Source organism: Phragmites australis, chromosome 5 (assembly GCF_958298935.1).
Source record: "Phragmites australis chromosome 5, lpPhrAust1.1, whole genome shotgun sequence".
Lineage (NCBI taxonomy): Eukaryota > Viridiplantae > Streptophyta > Magnoliopsida > Poales > Poaceae > Phragmites > Phragmites australis.
The window spans coordinates 41881506-41899696 of record NC_084925.1 but is presented as its reverse complement, the minus strand read 5'-3'; the positions used below and the strand labels follow the sequence as shown (position 1 = coordinate 41899696).

At 46.0% G+C, this 18191-nt stretch overlaps 2 protein-coding genes across 2 annotated transcripts; both read left to right on the top strand.

Moving 5' to 3' along the window:
* The first annotated feature begins 1715 nt into the window (after positions 1 to 1715).
* On the top strand, positions 1716 to 5860 carry LOC133919758 (pyruvate dehydrogenase E1 component subunit alpha-1, mitochondrial-like). The gene is made up of 8 exons (XM_062364255.1): positions 1716 to 2526; positions 2625 to 2704; positions 3248 to 3325; positions 4209 to 4304; positions 4387 to 4458; positions 4562 to 4615; positions 4705 to 4770; positions 5510 to 5860. Exons 1-8 carry the CDS (start codon positions 1845 to 1847, stop codon positions 5552 to 5554), a joined length of 1173 nt encoding a protein of 390 aa, XP_062220239.1. The 5' UTR covers positions 1716 to 1844; the 3' UTR covers positions 5555 to 5860.
* A 9958-nt stretch (positions 5861 to 15818) lies between these two features.
* LOC133919757 (probable galacturonosyltransferase-like 2) lies at positions 15819 to 17521 on the top strand. Its single transcript, XM_062364254.1, has one exon. The coding sequence runs from the start codon at positions 15834 to 15836 to the stop codon at positions 17121 to 17123; it is 1290 nt and encodes a 429-aa protein (XP_062220238.1). The 5' UTR covers positions 15819 to 15833; the 3' UTR covers positions 17124 to 17521.
* Positions 17522 to 18191: the final 670 nt, after the last annotated feature.

Genomic DNA, 18191 nt, shown 5'->3' with positions numbered 1-18191 from the left:
AATGTTATACCTAATATCATATATAGAATCCAAAACCTGTCTATGAGACTTGATGCATCTTGCCATTTAGTCAATGCATGAGATGACCAACAATTATGAGGCTAATAACTTAAACTTGATTAAGCTGAGTTGTAGTTTAAAATTCTAAAAGTACAAGTATAAAATTCTGCTACAAAATCAAATAATCATTCACAAGTATAAAATTTCAACAAAACAAGCTATGAACAATGATATCAGTAGCAAATCTATCTGATAAGGACTTGTCAATATATAGAACAACACTACTGCAAGAAGTGAAGCAGGATATGCAGCCTATATAAAAAAGCTGAAATATAAAAATTCCACACCCAACTCCATATAAAAACTGAAACCCTCTCATGAAGAAGGTTTGCCTTAAGCCAACATCTTCAGATTTTTCATGAGAGTTAGGACATGAAACATTCTGAAGATTCTCATAGCACATACACAACTCAGATGAACACTTTGAGATCTATTTTTGATCGATTACAACCCATACCTGTCAAGTCAGAAGAAAACGACTAAAAACTAAAATTTCTAACATCAAATCTCCCAATCCAACTGAGTACCCTTTGATGAATTTACAGGAAAGCACGGCATCAAATCTCCCAATCCAATAGCTAATGATATGTAACATGCTTTCATGTAAAATAGCTAATGATATGCAAACAGATCAAATGCTATTAGTTGTGCGGCATAGCAGTGGACATACCTGAGAAAATGCATCAAACGTCAGTTCTTCAGGATATTCCTGCTTGTCGTCCGGCGCTAGATGCAGCGGCTCCCCGGTATCTTGCACTCCCCGTCAACGCAAAGCAAATAAATAACTTGCATATGTACTCAACTCGGCAGCCAAGGCTACAAGCAAAAGATGTTATTTTTTGGAAGGTAGGATACGAAGAAATTACCTTTTCCATATACGGAGAGGTTGGATCTTCCGGGCGGATCTTCCAGCGGCCATCGCGGGGGCGGATGGATTTTGGTAGGAGAGATTGGATCTTCCCGGCGGATCTTCCAGCGGCCTTTGCGGGGGCGGATCTTCCAGCCGGCCATCAGGGGGGCAGATAGGGAGGCGGGTGCTCCAGGCGGCCATCACGGGCGGGGTGCTCGGGGAGGCGGCGTGGCGCTCGGGGTGGCGGCATCGCGGGGGCGGATCTTCCAGCCGACCATCACGGGGGCGGATAGGGAGGCGGGGTGCTCGGGGAGGCGGCGTGGCGCTCGGGGTGGCGGCGGGGGCACTCTGTATGCGAAAACACAGCAGACGGACGGCGGGGGCACTCTAAATGGCAGGAAGGCAGGACGGACCGGGGCAGAACGCGAGGGAGCGAGGAGGAGCGTTGGATTGTGTCTGAAGGGTCTGATGAGCGTGCTCGACACCAAACACGTTCGTGCCTTTATAGTTTAGATTTTGTTGGGATCGAGTCTTAAATAAAAATATAAAATTAAATCATAGATAATTATTTCGATATGGTAACAATATGTTTGTAGTATAAATAAGTAATTTATTGATGCATACGAGAGTAGTTAATACAATATGGATTAAATATAATAGGTTAGAAAAAATGAGTAATTTATTATTTTTCCTATATAATATAATATATTAAAACTATAACAGGAACAGGTCCTATCCTCATATAACTTCGTGAAAGTCAATTTTTTTCATACCCATCTCTAATAAAAAAGTTCCTCACAAATTACCGAGGAGCGGAGCCGAACAAATCACCAACCAACCTTCTCCTTAGAACGCAACAACTCCGCAGATAAAAATCTCTCGTCTATCTGATACCTACCCCCCTTCTCCGCCGAAACCCTAGCGAGTCGTCGCCATGGCCGCGGCCGCCCTCCTCCGCCGCCTCCCCGCTGTGCGGGCCCCGGTCACAAACCTCATCGCGGCGCGCCCGATCTCTGACTCCACGGCCGCGTTCACCATCGAGACGTCCGTCCCCTTCACCGCCCACCTCGTCGACGCGCCCTCCCGCGATGTCACTACCACCCCGGCCGAGCTCCTCACCTTCTTCCGCGACATGTCCGTGATGCGCCGGATGGAGATCGCCGCCGACTCCCTCTACAAGGCCAAGCTCATCCGCGGGTTCTGCCACCTCTACGACGGCCAGGAGGCCGTCGCCGTCGGCATGGAGGCCGCCATCACGCGGTCCGATTCCATCATCACCGCCTACCGCGACCACTGCATCTACCTCGCCCGCGGAGGGGACCTCGTCTCCGCCTTCTCGGAGCTCATGGGCCGCGAGGCCGGTTGCTCCCGCGGGAAGGGCGGATCCATGCATTTCTACAAGAAGGACGCCAATTTCTATGGCGGTCACGGCATCGTCGGCGCACAGGTACCCCTCGGATGCGGACTTGCCTTCGCGCAGAAGTACAAGAAGGAGGACACCGCAACTTTCGCGCTCTATGGCGACGGTGCTGCTAACCAGGGACAGCTCTTTGAGGCGCTGAACATTTCGGCCCTTTGGAAGTTGCCCGCTATACTGGTCTGCGAAAACAACCATTGTGAGTTCGTGCATCACTTTTGGGAATTGGGGTTGCAATCGTGATATCTGATTGTTCATCTGACGTGACGTGATCTGGGTCTGATTTCTGTTATATAGATGGGATGGGGACAGCAGAGTGGAGGGCGGCGAAGAGCCCCTCTTACTACAAGCGCGGTGATTATGTGCCTGGATTGAAGGTGATGTCAAATTGTTGTTGTTGGCTTTGCTCATCATAGTGCCTGGATTCATGAAAGTTGACTGCTGTGATAAACTTGATTTCTGTTTGTGGTATGTTTGGATTGCTTATATTGGTTTTTATATGGAGAGTTTGACCCTATTGATTCTGTGTGGTATCTCTTTAGTTGCCAAAGAGGTGTCCCTTCATAAAAGGGTATAACTGATTCAGTATGGTATTTCATCACATGCTAGCCGTTCCAGCATGCACAGAAATAAGTCTCTTTAATTATTTATTGTAACTACCTAACAGCGATTTTAATTTGACCTGAGTTATTATGGTTTTTTTTGGAAGCTACACTGTTCCTTTGTTAAATGAATTTCATCCCTGTACCTTATAGACTATTGATTGGCAATTTTGCAATTATAAGAATGTTGATATATGCTTCCTCCTTTTGACCCATATTATCACCAGCTTTGACCATAAGGGGTTAACTCAAGCTTGGATTTCATGGTGATGTTACTTAATATTTGCTACTGACATCATAAAATATTACTGGGTGTAGGTTGACGGAATGGATGTTCTTGCTGTGAAGCAAGCGTGCAAATTTGCGAAGGAGCATGCTGTTGCGAATGGCCCAATTGTGAGTACTATGAACCTTTGTTGCCTTCTGTTATTTGGAGTATGCTCACCATGTAGGAGAACTACTGTTAGGCTTTAGGGGTTTGTAGTTGGGCTTGGCTGTACTGTTGTGCTAGTTGATTCAGATTTCTTTTTTAGATTCAAATGAAGAACCAATGCAGTAGACCAGAATTTTACTCCATAGAGCTGCACTCAGCTTTTCATGCTGGGAAAACACAATGGCTCTACATGATGCAAGTGTCTGGACCTTCCCTGGTCAAAACCGTTTATGATATTTCTCTAAAGATTTTCCCTCACTTGCTAGTTTGTGATTTAATGTTCCTAAAGAGTATATTGGAGGAATTATCTGCATTACTCCAGCTAGCTTGGTGTTCAGTGGCGATACTGGTTGTGCTGTTCTTGTGTCTACCCGTATGCCTCCTTACGTCAGTGTGTCAGCAAGAATTTCAACATTGAGCAATTAGATTGAAATCAGTTTTTTTAATTGAGATCTATTAAAGCAATAATTTCATGTTGGCCTTGTTTCATATAATATTGTTTATCGAACCACTGATAGTGGTATGCTTCCTGATCCAAGCAGCTGCGTTATTGGCTTATGTCAGCTACTGCCAGTGACCCTTCTGTACTTATGAAATATGAAAACAACTTTACTTTGATGCCAAATTAGGCTTCATTGTATCATAGGTTAGTGCTTTATATTATGCTAACTTCCAATGTGATGCTGCTGCTGTCTTCTGTTACCAAGGCACACTCAATAGTTCAACATAAGTGCATATACTCAAGTGTTGTTGCTAGTAACTTATGGTCATTATTTCTATGCTCATAATTTTCTCATTTTGTATGCCAAATGATGGTTACTAAATTTCCCCATTTCATGTATTTAGGTTCTTGAGATGGATACCTACAGGTACCATGGCCACTCTATGTCAGATCCAGGAAGCACTTACCGCACCAGGGATGAGATTTCTGGTGTAAGACAGGTAAGGATGTTTGATCTTTCAGTTTGGAGTTTAAGTCATGCTAAGAGTGGATTTCAATTAATTGTGTCACAATACCCACCAGGAGCGTGATCCAATTGAGAGAGTTAGAAAGCTGATCTTGGCTCATGACCTAGCAACTGCCGCTGAGCTCAAGGTACAAGATTCTCTGGGAGTATTTGATAAGGCCAATAAATAGCGAAATATTATACCATTCAGTCTATATTCTAATTCTTGATACACTTATTATTTCTTCTCAGGATATGGAGAAAGAAATTAGGAAAGAAGTCGATGCTGCCATTGCTAAAGCAAAGGTCTCTTTGCATTTAAATATGTTCTTATAGTTTTTCCGCTTCAAATTAGTTACGCTTACCACTACATATGCACCTTTCAATATCTACAGGAAAGCTCTATGCCTGATACTTCTGAGCTCTTCACAAATGTTTATAAGAAGGGCTTCGGTGTGGAGGTAAGTTGATGTGAAATATATTTCATCTGTCTTTTTTCTAACGGAAGTCAACTAATCTGAAATGCACAAAATCTAGGTTACATCTTTATCAGCCTGACAATCGTTGCATTCTCCTAATTATATGAAGTGGAGATATGGCACGTATATGCCAATAATTTCGTTATGTTTGTATGTTTGCGTTAGTGGGTAGAGCCTTTATAAGGAGTTGAGTTTCGGTAACCTGTATTTCAAGCGGTGCTTCTATAGTACTATATTGAACTAACCAGATGGGAGGTTTCCATGATCTTAACTCAAGCTAAAGATTTGAAATATTTTGTTGAAATTATGTCTCCTTTGGCAAGCACTACTTCCGGTCAGCAGTCACAAATTTGGACATCTACAGTGTCTCCGATATGTAATTTACCACTTATTTCGATTGTGATGTAGTTACAAGATCCAATACCATAATATTACTATGAAAGTGCCTTTTGAGACCAATATACACATGTTTTTTTTCTTGTTCTCAATCTAAATATTTTAAAAGATATTAAGTCAAAGTTTAAAAGTTTGACTACAGATATTTCCAAAACGAGAAGGTCTACTAATTCCATTATAATGACCATGCTTATTTCCATTTTTAAATCATATCACAAGCTCTTGGAAGAGCGGATGTGGCTTTAGTCATCATACTTCAACAACAGTTGAATTTTGATCATACGTGGGGATGGCCCAATTCTGACCGACTCTTCTGATTGTGCAGTCATTTGGGCCAGACAGGAAGGAGTTGAGAGCTTCCCTTCCATAGGCTGGCAGAAGGAAGATGGGCATTCCTTCTAATACGAATATGATAGCCAGGAGAAATAAGTATTGGTGAAGAAGGCCTCGGGCATTGCTGGAATTTTTTGCTGCAAAATGAAGATGGGCATTCCTGTATAGAGATGCGTTGTCTGGAGGATCAGCTTCTTATTTGTTTTGCTTCTTCTGTCCTTTTCTGCAATTCAATTTAACTGCTGCCTGAGTAGCTTCGTATTGAAGCTGGAGATTTGTCCTGCATAATTGGCCCTGATCGAAAGAACCTAAGCTGGGAATTATAATTTGCTCGTGTCCAATATCTCCGGCATATCGATTATGTATGACCACTATTGCCTTCTGTTCGTAGACTTTAAGGTTATTGAACATGGCAATTGGTTCACCTGGCAGTGATGTTAATTCTGAGTATTTTGATTGGATCAGGGCCGTATCTAGTTTAAATGAGAATGATCTGGCAGTGATGCTAACACTGTTTACACATATATGAGTTTTTTAGCAGTATTATCTGTTGATAAGGGTGTACTTATGGGTATGTGTGAGCGTGGTGTGTGCGTGCCACCTTGGAATCGAAATCGAAAGAAACAAGTGCTGTTGCGATGAGACGTACACGGCAACGAAGATGCAGCGCCGCAACGGCGGTATCGAGGAGGATGGCAGCTCCCAGCGGCAGCTGAAACGCACGGCTTCTGCTGCTGGCGGCGTGGCGGAGTTCGGTTCGCGAAGGAGCAGCTGGCCGCTTTGGAGGCCCGGTTTTGTTCCCATTCCAGTCTCCTATGATCCGGGTGGAGCGCCCGGGAGCGGGTCCTCATCAAGACCTAGCTGTTTGGGTCAATGCACGCGTGTTCCTTTGCCTACCTACTCTACCGGTGGGCCGTGGCTGAATCTCAAGCCCCGTACGGCCGTACCACCCACAAGAAGCGCCCGATTCCGATTTCCCTGCAGAATCGCAGCGTTTCGAGCTCCGGCTGTGGCTGTTGCCTAGCCCGGCAAGCCCGACTGCAGCTTCACGTTGTTGTGGACGCCGAAATCGGGTTGTGCCACTGCCAACGTACTTTCGAGACGGTACGTGACATCTCGCTCGGGCCAAACTCGCTACGTATGCACGGGGATGCATTGCCGCACGGTCGCACAAGCTGCGTGCTAGAAATCAGCAAGTTCCAAATCTTACACGCGGTTGCACGTTAGCTACGTACGTAGCGTATACATAGCACGCCGATACGAAATGCGAACCAGCGGAACTACTCTCCCAAGTCCCAACTGACCGCCAAATTACCCGTGGCGCGGCGCCGCCGGCGCGCACATGTAGAAAGAGCCGTTGCACGTCGGTGAGCAAAGCGCGCACGCGACCGATCCCTGTTTCAGTTTCAGGTCGTCGTCTTGGTCGCGCCCCGAGTGGAAGGAACGACCCGACCCGACCCGTTGAAGCCCCGAGTGGAAGGAACGACCCGAGACGAGTCGGAACTGGTTCAAGACCTACGAGGCAGCGTCGTCGCACGTCGCTATCGGGACAGCTGACGAGACGCCGAAGCCTGCGTGGTGCGCACGTACCTCGGCCGGTGCGTGGCCGTCACCGTATTCGCCTCGCTCTCGCCCGCTCGACCGCGTACGCAACAAGGGTGCGAGACCTTTAAGGTCCGTTTGGTTGGCAGTATGACTCAGTCTGTTCACTATCTAGTAAGTCAAGTTGAGTTTAATTAGATTGAGAAGATATTATATGGTTTCTTTGGTTGTTGTGCGTGCTTAATTTAACTGAGAAAGATTGTATTTGGTTATCTGTAAGAACGAGTATATATTGTATTATAAAAAAACATACTTTTTTATTAAAATAACCTAGTATTAGAAATATTTTTATAAATTAGTATATCACATGGTAAGAATATTAGTAAATTGTTTCTGATTTTTAGAAATTTATTTGAGCCATGAAAAATTACTAGAAGAAATAAAAGTAGGGTTTTTTTAGAATATTAATTAAATATTGACTTTTATTCTCTGATAAAATTAATTAAAATAGATTGTTAGTGATCTCTAATTTACTTATGAAGACGTTTAAAAATTTTAGATCACTATTATATCCCTGGCCCTGCGGGTGCAGGCCACGTGTTGTATAGGTGTTTGGGGCTCCCCTGTGCTTGTCTCGAGCTATGCAAGTGAGCAGCGTGAGCCTGGTCCCTCGAAACGGATTTCATCGCATTTCGGCTACGCCAGGCATGCGAGAGCTGCACTAATAATGCGATTAGCACATAATTAGTATACTTTAAATTTGATTCCGACTTAATATGATAAATTAAGTACTATAAATTATATTTATACAAAATAACTATTATATTAGTACTTATTTTTTATTTTAATTTTATAAACATATACAGATATACTCATACGAGCAACCAAACATAATCTCTTCTCAAACAAACTAAACCCATACAGTCAACCAAACCTATCCTATTATATCTCCTCAGCCTGAATTAACTCAATCTATCTCATTAAATATGAACAAAGTTAAGCTACGTGGACAACCCAGCAGGTCCTCCTAGCTGCATCGAGCGAGCAGGCCCTGTGGAAATAGATTCGAAAATAAATCCGTTTCTGCGGAGCCTAACCGGCGCAATGATTTTGCATGGGCGGAGCCTGTCCAGCCCGCGCGCCCAGGCAACCAAACGTGTCGGGCCTTCACGCGCGCGACCAGGTGAGCAGCCAACAAACAGGCCCTTTCCGCCGCGTCCCCCGTGCACCGCCATGCCATGCCCGGCGCCCCCGTGTCTCTGCGTACGCGCGCCCGGGCGACACGTACGACGAGTCAGGCTCGCCTGTGGCCTGTCCACGGCTGATTGGTTTGTAACTTGCATGAACCTATCCACGGCTGACGGCGACCAGCAGACTAGGGACGCTTGGCTTTGGCTGCTCAGAATCAGAAACGACCAGTGACTTCGCAACAGCTGCAGGCCTCGGCATTCAGCAGCATGACCCTCGCCTGGTATCCCTGCAAGAGAAGAGAGCCCGTGGCGACTCGTGCCTACCACTGTCGAAGCAGCACCGAGGCTCGGGAGAGCATATTCTGATTTCTGAAGCCTTCAACCCAAGTCTAGAAGCCACTTAGCGAATCTGATACGTAATAAAATCCAAATATTTGTGCTGATAAGGAGAGGGAAAGAAGGTTTTTTTTTAACAAGAGACTTTTCTCAGCTTATACCAAAAGTCAAATTAGACACCGTGAAGTTTTTAATATCAGTTAAGGCTATCATCTTACCAAGACAAGCCCAAACGAGCCAACAACTTAAATGAAAAATGTCTAGCTACAGCTCTCCATGAGTTCAGAAATACGAATTCATCTTAAGTGTAGAGTAGCAAGATACTCAGACAAAGTTATGAGAAACCTACGACTCAATGATGTCGGTGTGAGTCTCTTGAGTATGTGCAAAACTCTTCAACCATTCTAGCATGCGGGAGATAATCTTTTCAGATTTGAGCTTTGGACCCTTTTTGAGTAGACTCGTCATTTCTACATAAAAAAGATCTTAGAGAATACAATGTCAATCGGCTTGTTTGAAAATATCTTTTCAATCATCATTTTGTTGCACATCTTCCAAATAGCTAAATCTACATCCGCAAACATAAACAGGCTCAAATGTTATGAAATACCAAATTTACTAGGTAGCCAATTCATCCATAAAATCAGCCACCGACGATGGGTATCCATCCTATCCAACGGCATCCCTAATGCAACACCAAATAAACTTCGAAATGTGATATCTAAAGAAAATATAGCTAGTGATCTCCTTCTTTCCACATATGTAACACAACTCATTTCCCTTTCAATCTCTTTTCTTTAGGCTCGCTAATACTCGCAGCTTGTCCTAGAACATTTGCCAAAGAAAAGCTTTGATCTTAAAAGGTATGCCATACTTCTAAAGGATTTTAGCTCCTTTGCTAATCAACCCCCAAATGTTATAAATCTATAAAAAGTATCGTGGAGAACATGTTATATTTGTCAAGAGCTCAATACATCTCATATTCCAACTCATTTAGCTGCACCGTTTGTAATAACGTCAGCAAAGAACACCATTGGATATTGTTCTTTTCAATGAAGATTCTTCTGAACTCGACACTCCATTCCTCTTCCTCAAAACACTCCTTCACTATATAATTAGGATCAACACACTTTCTAAAACCATATATCTTTCTAACATCTCACTTTTCCTCTATTATTTAATTTATAAATTGTCTCCTATTGAAATAAGTGCTTAACTTTATATAAATCCTATCAGACCAGCGAAGCACCCTTGCATTGAGAGGTAATTTTTTTTCTAGATTTTATATATTGAGGGGAAAAAAGGGTTAATTCCTTCTCTCTTTCGCCGCGACAAACTTAGGGTTCGAGGTTCGGGGGCGGCGGCCCAAGTCGGAGGGCCTACAGGAGGTTCGGGGGGTGGCTATAGGCTAGGCGGAGGTGGTGGGCGAAGGTGACGTTGGCGGCGAGGGTGTGAAAGAGATAGCCCGGCAACGCCGGATTTACGTGACGTCAGGCGGCGATGGTAGATCCGGCGACGGGGAGCCACCGAAGACAGTGAAGGAGGGCGGGGCGGAAGCAAGCACGCTAAAGATTGTTGTTTTAAAGTACATTTTAGCAACTTTCCGATTGAAATGATTCCGAATGTACAAGAATATATAAAGACATAACTGCCAACATATATCATATAGGTAAACATGAGCATTTCAAAAGCATATATGAAAGCACATAAGCTACTCATGAATACAAATGAATCAAGACTGACAATTGACAAAGTGAGGCAATATAACACATGAACAGTTATTAAAACAAAGTCATGACTCTCAGAGCAAGTTGCCGAATCAATGGCCATCAACACATACTAAGATGTTACCGATCAGTGTATCAAGTCACCTCTAAAGCTAGACCGAGCTACCCTAGTTTATGATCAAGTGAACACCAATGAAAAATATAAAGCACAGTATCAGTCGGCCTCTAAAGAAAACAGAGAGAGAGTGCCGAACACAGAGTACAGCAGGGCGCCCAAACTACCAGGATCAGACAGCCTCAAAGACAGCCGAATGCAACTGATTAGAGCAAGGTGCCACAAGGTGGCACCAGATCAAGAGCAATATACAAGGGCGTCCAAGCCAACAGAATCAGATAACGCTAAGTGCTTTCCAGAGTTGCTTTGCCAACACAGAGCCACTGAACAGAGGGTGTCAAAAGGCACACCACAGTGGACACACAGAATAACAACAGAAATTCCACTAGATCAATAACCGGCAACTACGGCCCATCTTAAGAGCTCAATTGATACACTAAACGCACTTAGCTCGCATTCATCACAGAGCAGAATATTGCCAATTCTAGCATGCATATACAAAAGTACTTAAATGAGAATCAAAATTGCACGCTAGAATGTAGAGGAGGGATTGGAACGAGCTTACTGTCCAGAGGATGAAGATGGCAAGGCACGCGAATGCGCTGACCCAGAAAACTGAGATTCCCCCTCTATGCCAAGGACAACTGGGAATAGCTTTCGGAGATACAATGCCACAGAGCCGGCTGCGAAGCACACCACAGCCAACACCCGAGAAGCAGAGAAACCACAACAGCAAGAGTCCAACACCGGGCTAAGGTGAAGAAGCCGAACACTGCAAGCAATGGCGTGCATGAAGGCACATCCCAGAAAACACCAAGCCGACAACACCACGGATCTCCTCGCGCACACGCGCAGCCAGCAACCGAACAGCCGAGCACCGAACAGGCGGAAGGCGCAGCGCCAAATCCCTCACGAGGCCGGCAAGAGAGAGTCGACGAGAACTCAACCAAAGGTGAGCTCAACCACGTCGGTCGACGCCCCACCGGAGGAAGCCGGCACAGCCTCGCGCGAGAGAAACAGAGAGAGAGAACCGTGGATCAGAGCAAGTGGAGAACAGCTCGCAAAAGGAATTGAGGGGAAGATCAGGTGAGTCCACCTGCCTTTGAAGGGAGAGGAAGAGGCCCGGCATCCACCCCACGACGCCTCAACGGTGCGCCGAATCCGCCGGGTGACGAACGGGTGACCGAGAAGGGCGGAGCCCCCCAACGCGCCCCTGAGGCGGCCGCCACCAAACCCCAGAGCACGGGCACCCCTTTAGGTTAGGCAGCGGGCCGGGTGGGCTGCTCGGCTTTTGGGCCTAGAAGCGGTCCATTCGGTCAGACCTAATTCCTCTTTTTTTTTCTTTTAAGGAATTTTCTCAATTCAAATTTGACTCCAACTCAAATTCGAATTTTAAAAGAAAAATCTCTTCAAATTTCAACAAAGATCACTAGAGGCGAGAAAGAAGGAGGGATAGATGACGATGAGAACATCAAGGAGGCTGGAAGCGGAGGCAGAGGGGAGGTGAAGACAGGCATATTGAGGGAGCTGAGTCGGAGGCGAAGACAGAGACAATAAAGACTTATCGTTTAGCTGTCAAAATTCGTACGCGCTGGGAAGTCACGCGCGAATTAGCACGTCCCGGCGGGAACCGATCCTTGGTTCTTTGGTCCAATGGACGAATGAAGCCAAGAACCTTCGAGCCACGCGTCGCCCCACCATGGCACCATCTGTACCCGATTGCAGACGTGGGGACAGAACGTTCAACACGCCCTGCTGATGCCCTCGCTGCACCAATCGTGACCACGACGAATGTTTGATCGATTGATCGCACGCATGCTTGTGGCACGCCATCCTCTTAAACCAAGGGCGTCTGTCGCGTATACGGTGGCCCAGAACCGTCCCGTTTTGTGGCTAGCTGCTTCGGCTTCTTCTAAATTCTAATACGGAGTACTTCTTTATTTTTTGATATTTCAGTGTAAACACATCTCGCTAGTCGCTACTACGTGTTGAATTCTTGCTTGTAGTCGCAGTCACTGTGCAGGATATGATCGTACAAGATGCAGACATCAAGTTGTGCGCAAATAAACCGAAAATTTCCACGATTCGCCGTGTTCTCGTCTTCTCGAGACCATCTTCCGGTCAAGAACTTACTGACGGCAGCAACCACTTACTGACGGCACTCTCCGGTCGTTTTTACCGTTTGATTCGATGTGGATGACGAAACAGACGGTGCTGGGCATCGCTTTTGAATCGGTCCGGTTTCCAGACTTTCCGTGCATCGCTTTTGAAGTGGCAAATTGCAACTGAAAAACGCGATTGATGAGACAGAGACGTCGGTACGATTGCTACAGATTTGTTATCGTTTTGCAAGTTTGATTGAGTAAACTGACCTCTAATAATACTGTACAGACATAGACGTGGTGATCAAATGGCTTGCTGATTCTTGCCCTCGTGATAGAGACCATCCCAGTTGCAAATTTGCATGACAACTTCACACCTTAACGAGTATAGCAAAATAGTATAAAAGAATGTGTATTCTAAGAACTGAGAAATTGCTGAAATCAGATTAGAGTACTGTGAATATATTTACTTCTTCTACAAGAAAGACTACAAGATAGGCCCTTTTGATCGCACCTATTATTTCAAGATGGAGAGTGAGACATCGTGGATTTCGAAGAGAATGAAATACTTAATTTCATATTTTTTTTCCTTGATAGGTGGGACTCACAGCAGAGGATGAAAAATAATCAAAATTTCCAATTTTGATATTTTCACTGTGAACTAAAAAAATTATAAAACGAAATTAAAATCCTACATAACAGATCTCTCATACAAGTAAACGTATTACTTAGTACAGATCATTACCAACAAAGTTAATTATGGTACCATTAGCCTGTCAGTTGTCAGACTCATGCAGAAAGCAATGGACGGGATTACTTGAAAAATGCAGGCAACAAACTCTGATATAGAGATGGCAACGAGTTGAGTCGGGCGCGGATTCAATAAAAAACTATCCACCATGAAACTTAGAATTAAAAATCCGATTCACACATGAACTACTAATCGGATTAAAATGTACACCGCACCTGAACTCGGTGGGGACCCGTCGGGTCGTACAGCAGATCTAAACAGGTCCCCAAATCAGAAAATCGAAGTAGATCATGTCGTGGTGCGGACTGTCGATGCCAAATCGAAGTAGATCTAGTCATGGTGCGGACGGCCTGCACCAAATCGAAGCAGAAGAGGCTGGAGGGGCTAACGTGGACGACCGACATGAAATAGAAGCAGAATAGGTCGGCAGGGGTGCACGAAGGGCCGACGAGGTAGCCGTGGCATGTGGTGACGATGGCGGCGGCGCGTGCAGGGATGGCTGAATGGGGCTAAGCCAGCTAGAGTTCTAACAATCTGACTGACAATCTTCAGTGCGTGGACTCCCTAATGAAGAGGCCTTTAGATATGCGTGTGGGCTTTTTGGATAAATATACAATGCACTGTTTCGGTGATCCGACGAGCACCCGCAGATGAAAACTAAAACACGAGCTCGATCTGAAACATTCCAGTATCTAACCCGATAAACCCGTGAACGAAAAATAGAACATGAATTCAGACCTATCAGGCGCAGCGGGTATCCAAATCTACGATTTTCATTGACATCCCTACTCTGACAGCGACATGAACTTCAGGGTGACAAGATGCTTCCGATTGTACCAACGTACGGAGATATACTTTTTTCCTGTGAAATGGCCTTGATTAAACGTGGATTACCCGGCAACTTAATTACCCTTGCAGCGTTGAAAAGCAGGGCAATTTGACATGTTCGGCACTAACCCGTAGTAGTACAGAATACAATACTGCATGTAAATCCTCAGTATTATCACCCGGGAAATCGTATTGTTGCTGTTTTGGGATGATTGTTCTGGTCAGATCTGTTTGTGGTCTCACAGAGATCGTCCAGATTTTTTTTGTTTTGAACGTGTATGCATGTATAGCATTATATCGTGGAAAATAAAATAAGGATATATTTGGTTTGTTTGCTCGTCTTGCTCGGCTCCTCTTGCCAGCAATGGAGAGCTAATTTGGTTGATGCGCTGAAAAAGAAAAGGTAAAAAAAAAACATAAGTACAGAGGTAGCCAGCAAACGAAACAAATCCAAGCAACCGTCCGATTCTTTCCCCGCTAAGGAAAAACGTGCGGCCAGCAAAAGATTCAAACGTTCTCTAAGTATAAAATATGCACAGAAACTGCACGTAGTGCAGTTGACTAAGGCTCTAAGAGAGGAGCCAGCCGGAGCTCGAACCCGGTCGTGTAAAAATCTTTAAAGAAGGCTAAGTAAAAAAGACTTTTTTTTAAAAAAAAGGTATAAAGTATGAAAAAAAAAACGAGGAAGAAGAGGCGGCAGGAAGCTTCTTTTTATCTTAAAGAAATGCAAAACGAATTAAAGCCATCTGCTAGCTGAGTAGCTCACTAGTACTCTTCCTCACCAACACAAATAGAAAACTAAAACGTGCAAACTTGTCGGCGTCGCAAACTTGCAATGTGTGCACAGAGCACAGCAAAGAGAAGTCACTTTAGCCACCTGATAGTGCCATTTCGGACGGTAGAGATTTGTTTGGAAAGAAATTGGAGTGCCGTTTTTTGTCATCTGTTCTCGTTGATTTCTCGTGAAATTACTACGATATGAAACCCTTATTATGTTCCAAAGATAAGAGATCACGACGATTCTGATTGAGTAGTTGAGTTGCAAATGTTCTTAACAGCTAAAGGGTACCTAAATGATACAACGCGTGCCATGTTGTATATTCACATGCCGTGTGAAGCTTCCAGGAAATCGCAGTAATTTCCCAACAAAAGCCTCCTATCCATAATCCTAAATGATAATTGAGAATTACTTACCGCAGCACAACGGAATTCTCAAATACGCGGCCTCATTTAATCCACCCCTGCATCAGTGGATCTCGACACGTGCACCCAATTGAGAACAGCTACATGTCTGATCTTTATCTGCTCCTTTAAAAGTTCCAATCCAAACCCATGAACTTTATCTGCGCCTTTAAAAGTTCCAATCCAAACCCATGAGCTCGTGTTGGCAACTTAGCTCTTTTTTTTGCACAATAAAATGTTTAGACGGTTAACAATTCTCTTTGGTAAACCCTCTCCTTTTGCAGATGCTATTCTCTCCGTTCCTGTGATCCCAACAACTGGGGGCAGACCAAATTGTACACGTCCGTGGCATTCGCTCTCGACGCCGCCAGAAGCCTATTTTTACTATTTTTTCAAACGAAAGACTATTTTCTAAAATTTGAAAAAAAAAAGAAATATATATAAAAAAACAGCAAGGCAACGCCGAAGCCAACGCACCGCATGTGGGACCCACGTTCCACGCGTGCTCTATTGGTAACGCCACATATAAATGTCCCCGATAAAATGACTCGGCCCATCGATCCATCCAGCGCGCGAGGGAGCGACGACGCCGACCACTTCCAGGAAGGAAACCACACAACCCAGCCCAACCGGGACCCCGATCCCCCCCAAGGGAGAGGGCGAGCCGGGAGGGCATCTCCGGAGACAAAGGCGGAGCCCTCGCCGGCGCCGGCCATGGGCGCTTCCCCGGCGATGTGGGCCGGGTTGGTCCTGGCGGCGTTCTTGGCCGCATCTGGGGCGACGGCCTCGGCGGCGGCGCTGCCGAGGTTCGCCGAGGCGCCGGAGTACCGGAACGGGGAGGGGTGCCCCGCGCCAGTGGCTGGCGCGGGGGTGTGCGACCCGGGCCTGGTGCACATCTCCATGACTCTGGACGCGCACTACCTCAGGGGGTCCGTGGCGGCCATCTACTCGCTGCTCAAGCACGCGTCGTGCCCGGAGTCGCTCTTCTTCCACTTCGTGGCCGCGGAAGGCGGCAGCGCGCCGGAGGTCGGCGAGCTCAGGGCCGCCGTGGCGGCGTCGTTCCCGTCGCTGCGGTTCGAGATCTACCCGTTCCGCGCCGACGCTGTCGCGGGGCTCATCTCCGCGTCCGTGCGCGCCGCGCTCGAGGCGCCGCTCAACTACGCGCGGAACTACCTCGCCGACCTGCTCCCGCGCTGCGTGCCGAGGACGATATACCTCGACTCCGACGTGCTCGCCGTCGACGACGTGCAGCGTCTTTGGGAGACGCGCCTGCCCGCCGCCGCCGTGGTGGCCGCACCCGAGTACTGCCACGCCAACTTCTCCCGCTATTTCACCGAGGCCTTCTGGTCCGACACCAAGCTCAGCGTGCGCGTCTTCGCTGGGCGCCGCCGCGCGCCCTGCTACTTCAACACGGGTGTCATGGTCATCGACCTCCGGCGATGGCGCGTCGGCAATTACCGCCGCCGCATCGAGTGGTGGATGGAGATGCAGAAACAAAAAAGAATCTACGAGCTTGGGTCCTTGCCCCCGTTCTTGCTCGTCTTCGCCGGCAAGGTAGAGGCCGTCGACCACCGGTGGAACCAGCACGGCTTGGGTGGCGACAACGTTTTCGGCAGCTGTCGCCCCCTCCACGAGGGTCCCGTCAGCCTGATGCACTGGTCCGGGAAGGGCAAGCCATGGGACCGCCTCGACGCCGGCAAGCCTTGCCTGCTCGACCACACCTGGAAGTCGTACGATCTCTACATTGACGAGAATGATTCATCTTCAGCATCAGCGCCGTCCCGGTCCGCCTTATCATCATCTGAATTGCCTGCTGCGGTGTTTTCTTGGTAGAAGCTGAAGACAGAGACAAAAATTCTTTCATTTGGGGAGGTCGTGGTTCTTGGCCGGTAATGGAATTGCCTTGCAATGCGTTGCCACTGCCACCACAGCTGCCGCTTTCGGCTGTACAGGACAGTGAGGGGAGGGGCGACACATTGCAGCGGCAGTGAGGGAAGACGACAGTGAATTGAGAGAGCAAATTATTGTTCATTTGCGCTACGATTCAGATTGATTCATTTAGGCTTTGATTGGGAGGTGGTGACTATCAGTGGTTGGAATTACTTGATTGGTGGTGTACAATTCTTGGATAGGATAAAGGCTTCATTTTTTGTCTATTAGTTCAGAATTGTTTCATGTACATGTCTATTCAGTACACTCGTATAATATCAATTGAATTGATTTGAATCAAATTGAGTGGATGCTATTCTGCCTATGCCGAAATCCTGCTGTCTTTGTGACTCGCTTCATCACCCAGATCAGAATGCCTAATCTCCTGCTATTGCTATTTTCCCTGCTATATTCATGTAGGCCAGGATGGCATAACGTTTTTTTACGTCTGTTTTGCTTATTATGCTCAGCAAGAATGGCCTAATTTATTGCTGTGCTTGTCGTAACTTCATCCAGAATGGCCTAACTTGTGGCATGTTTTGTAGTTATTGCATTGTCAGTGATTGCTGTTGTTAGTAGTTCTACGCTATATTTGCTTCTTAAACCTCTTCCCCTAATAGCAAGCATTTTTTTTTCAGTGTTCATCTGTTCTGATGTTGAGCTTCAAATGTTGTTTCCTGTGTTCTGGAAGTTCCTGTTACTCTAAAGTGATGATGACTTGTTTGTTCTGACTTCTGAGCTGGAGCCATTAGTGTTTCGTCCCTGTTACACATTAGCAGAAGCATTTGGAGTTGAGAGCATTAGACTACGCGAGGATCTTTACAGATGGATTGCACTGTTGCACACCTACATAGCTGCAAAAAAAGAGAGGAAAAGAACAAAAAATATTGTAGTTAGTTAAGATGAACATTTTATATCGAAAAGTGGAAGCGTAAGATTGGGACTTCTCAACCGACTAATAATACAGCGTTA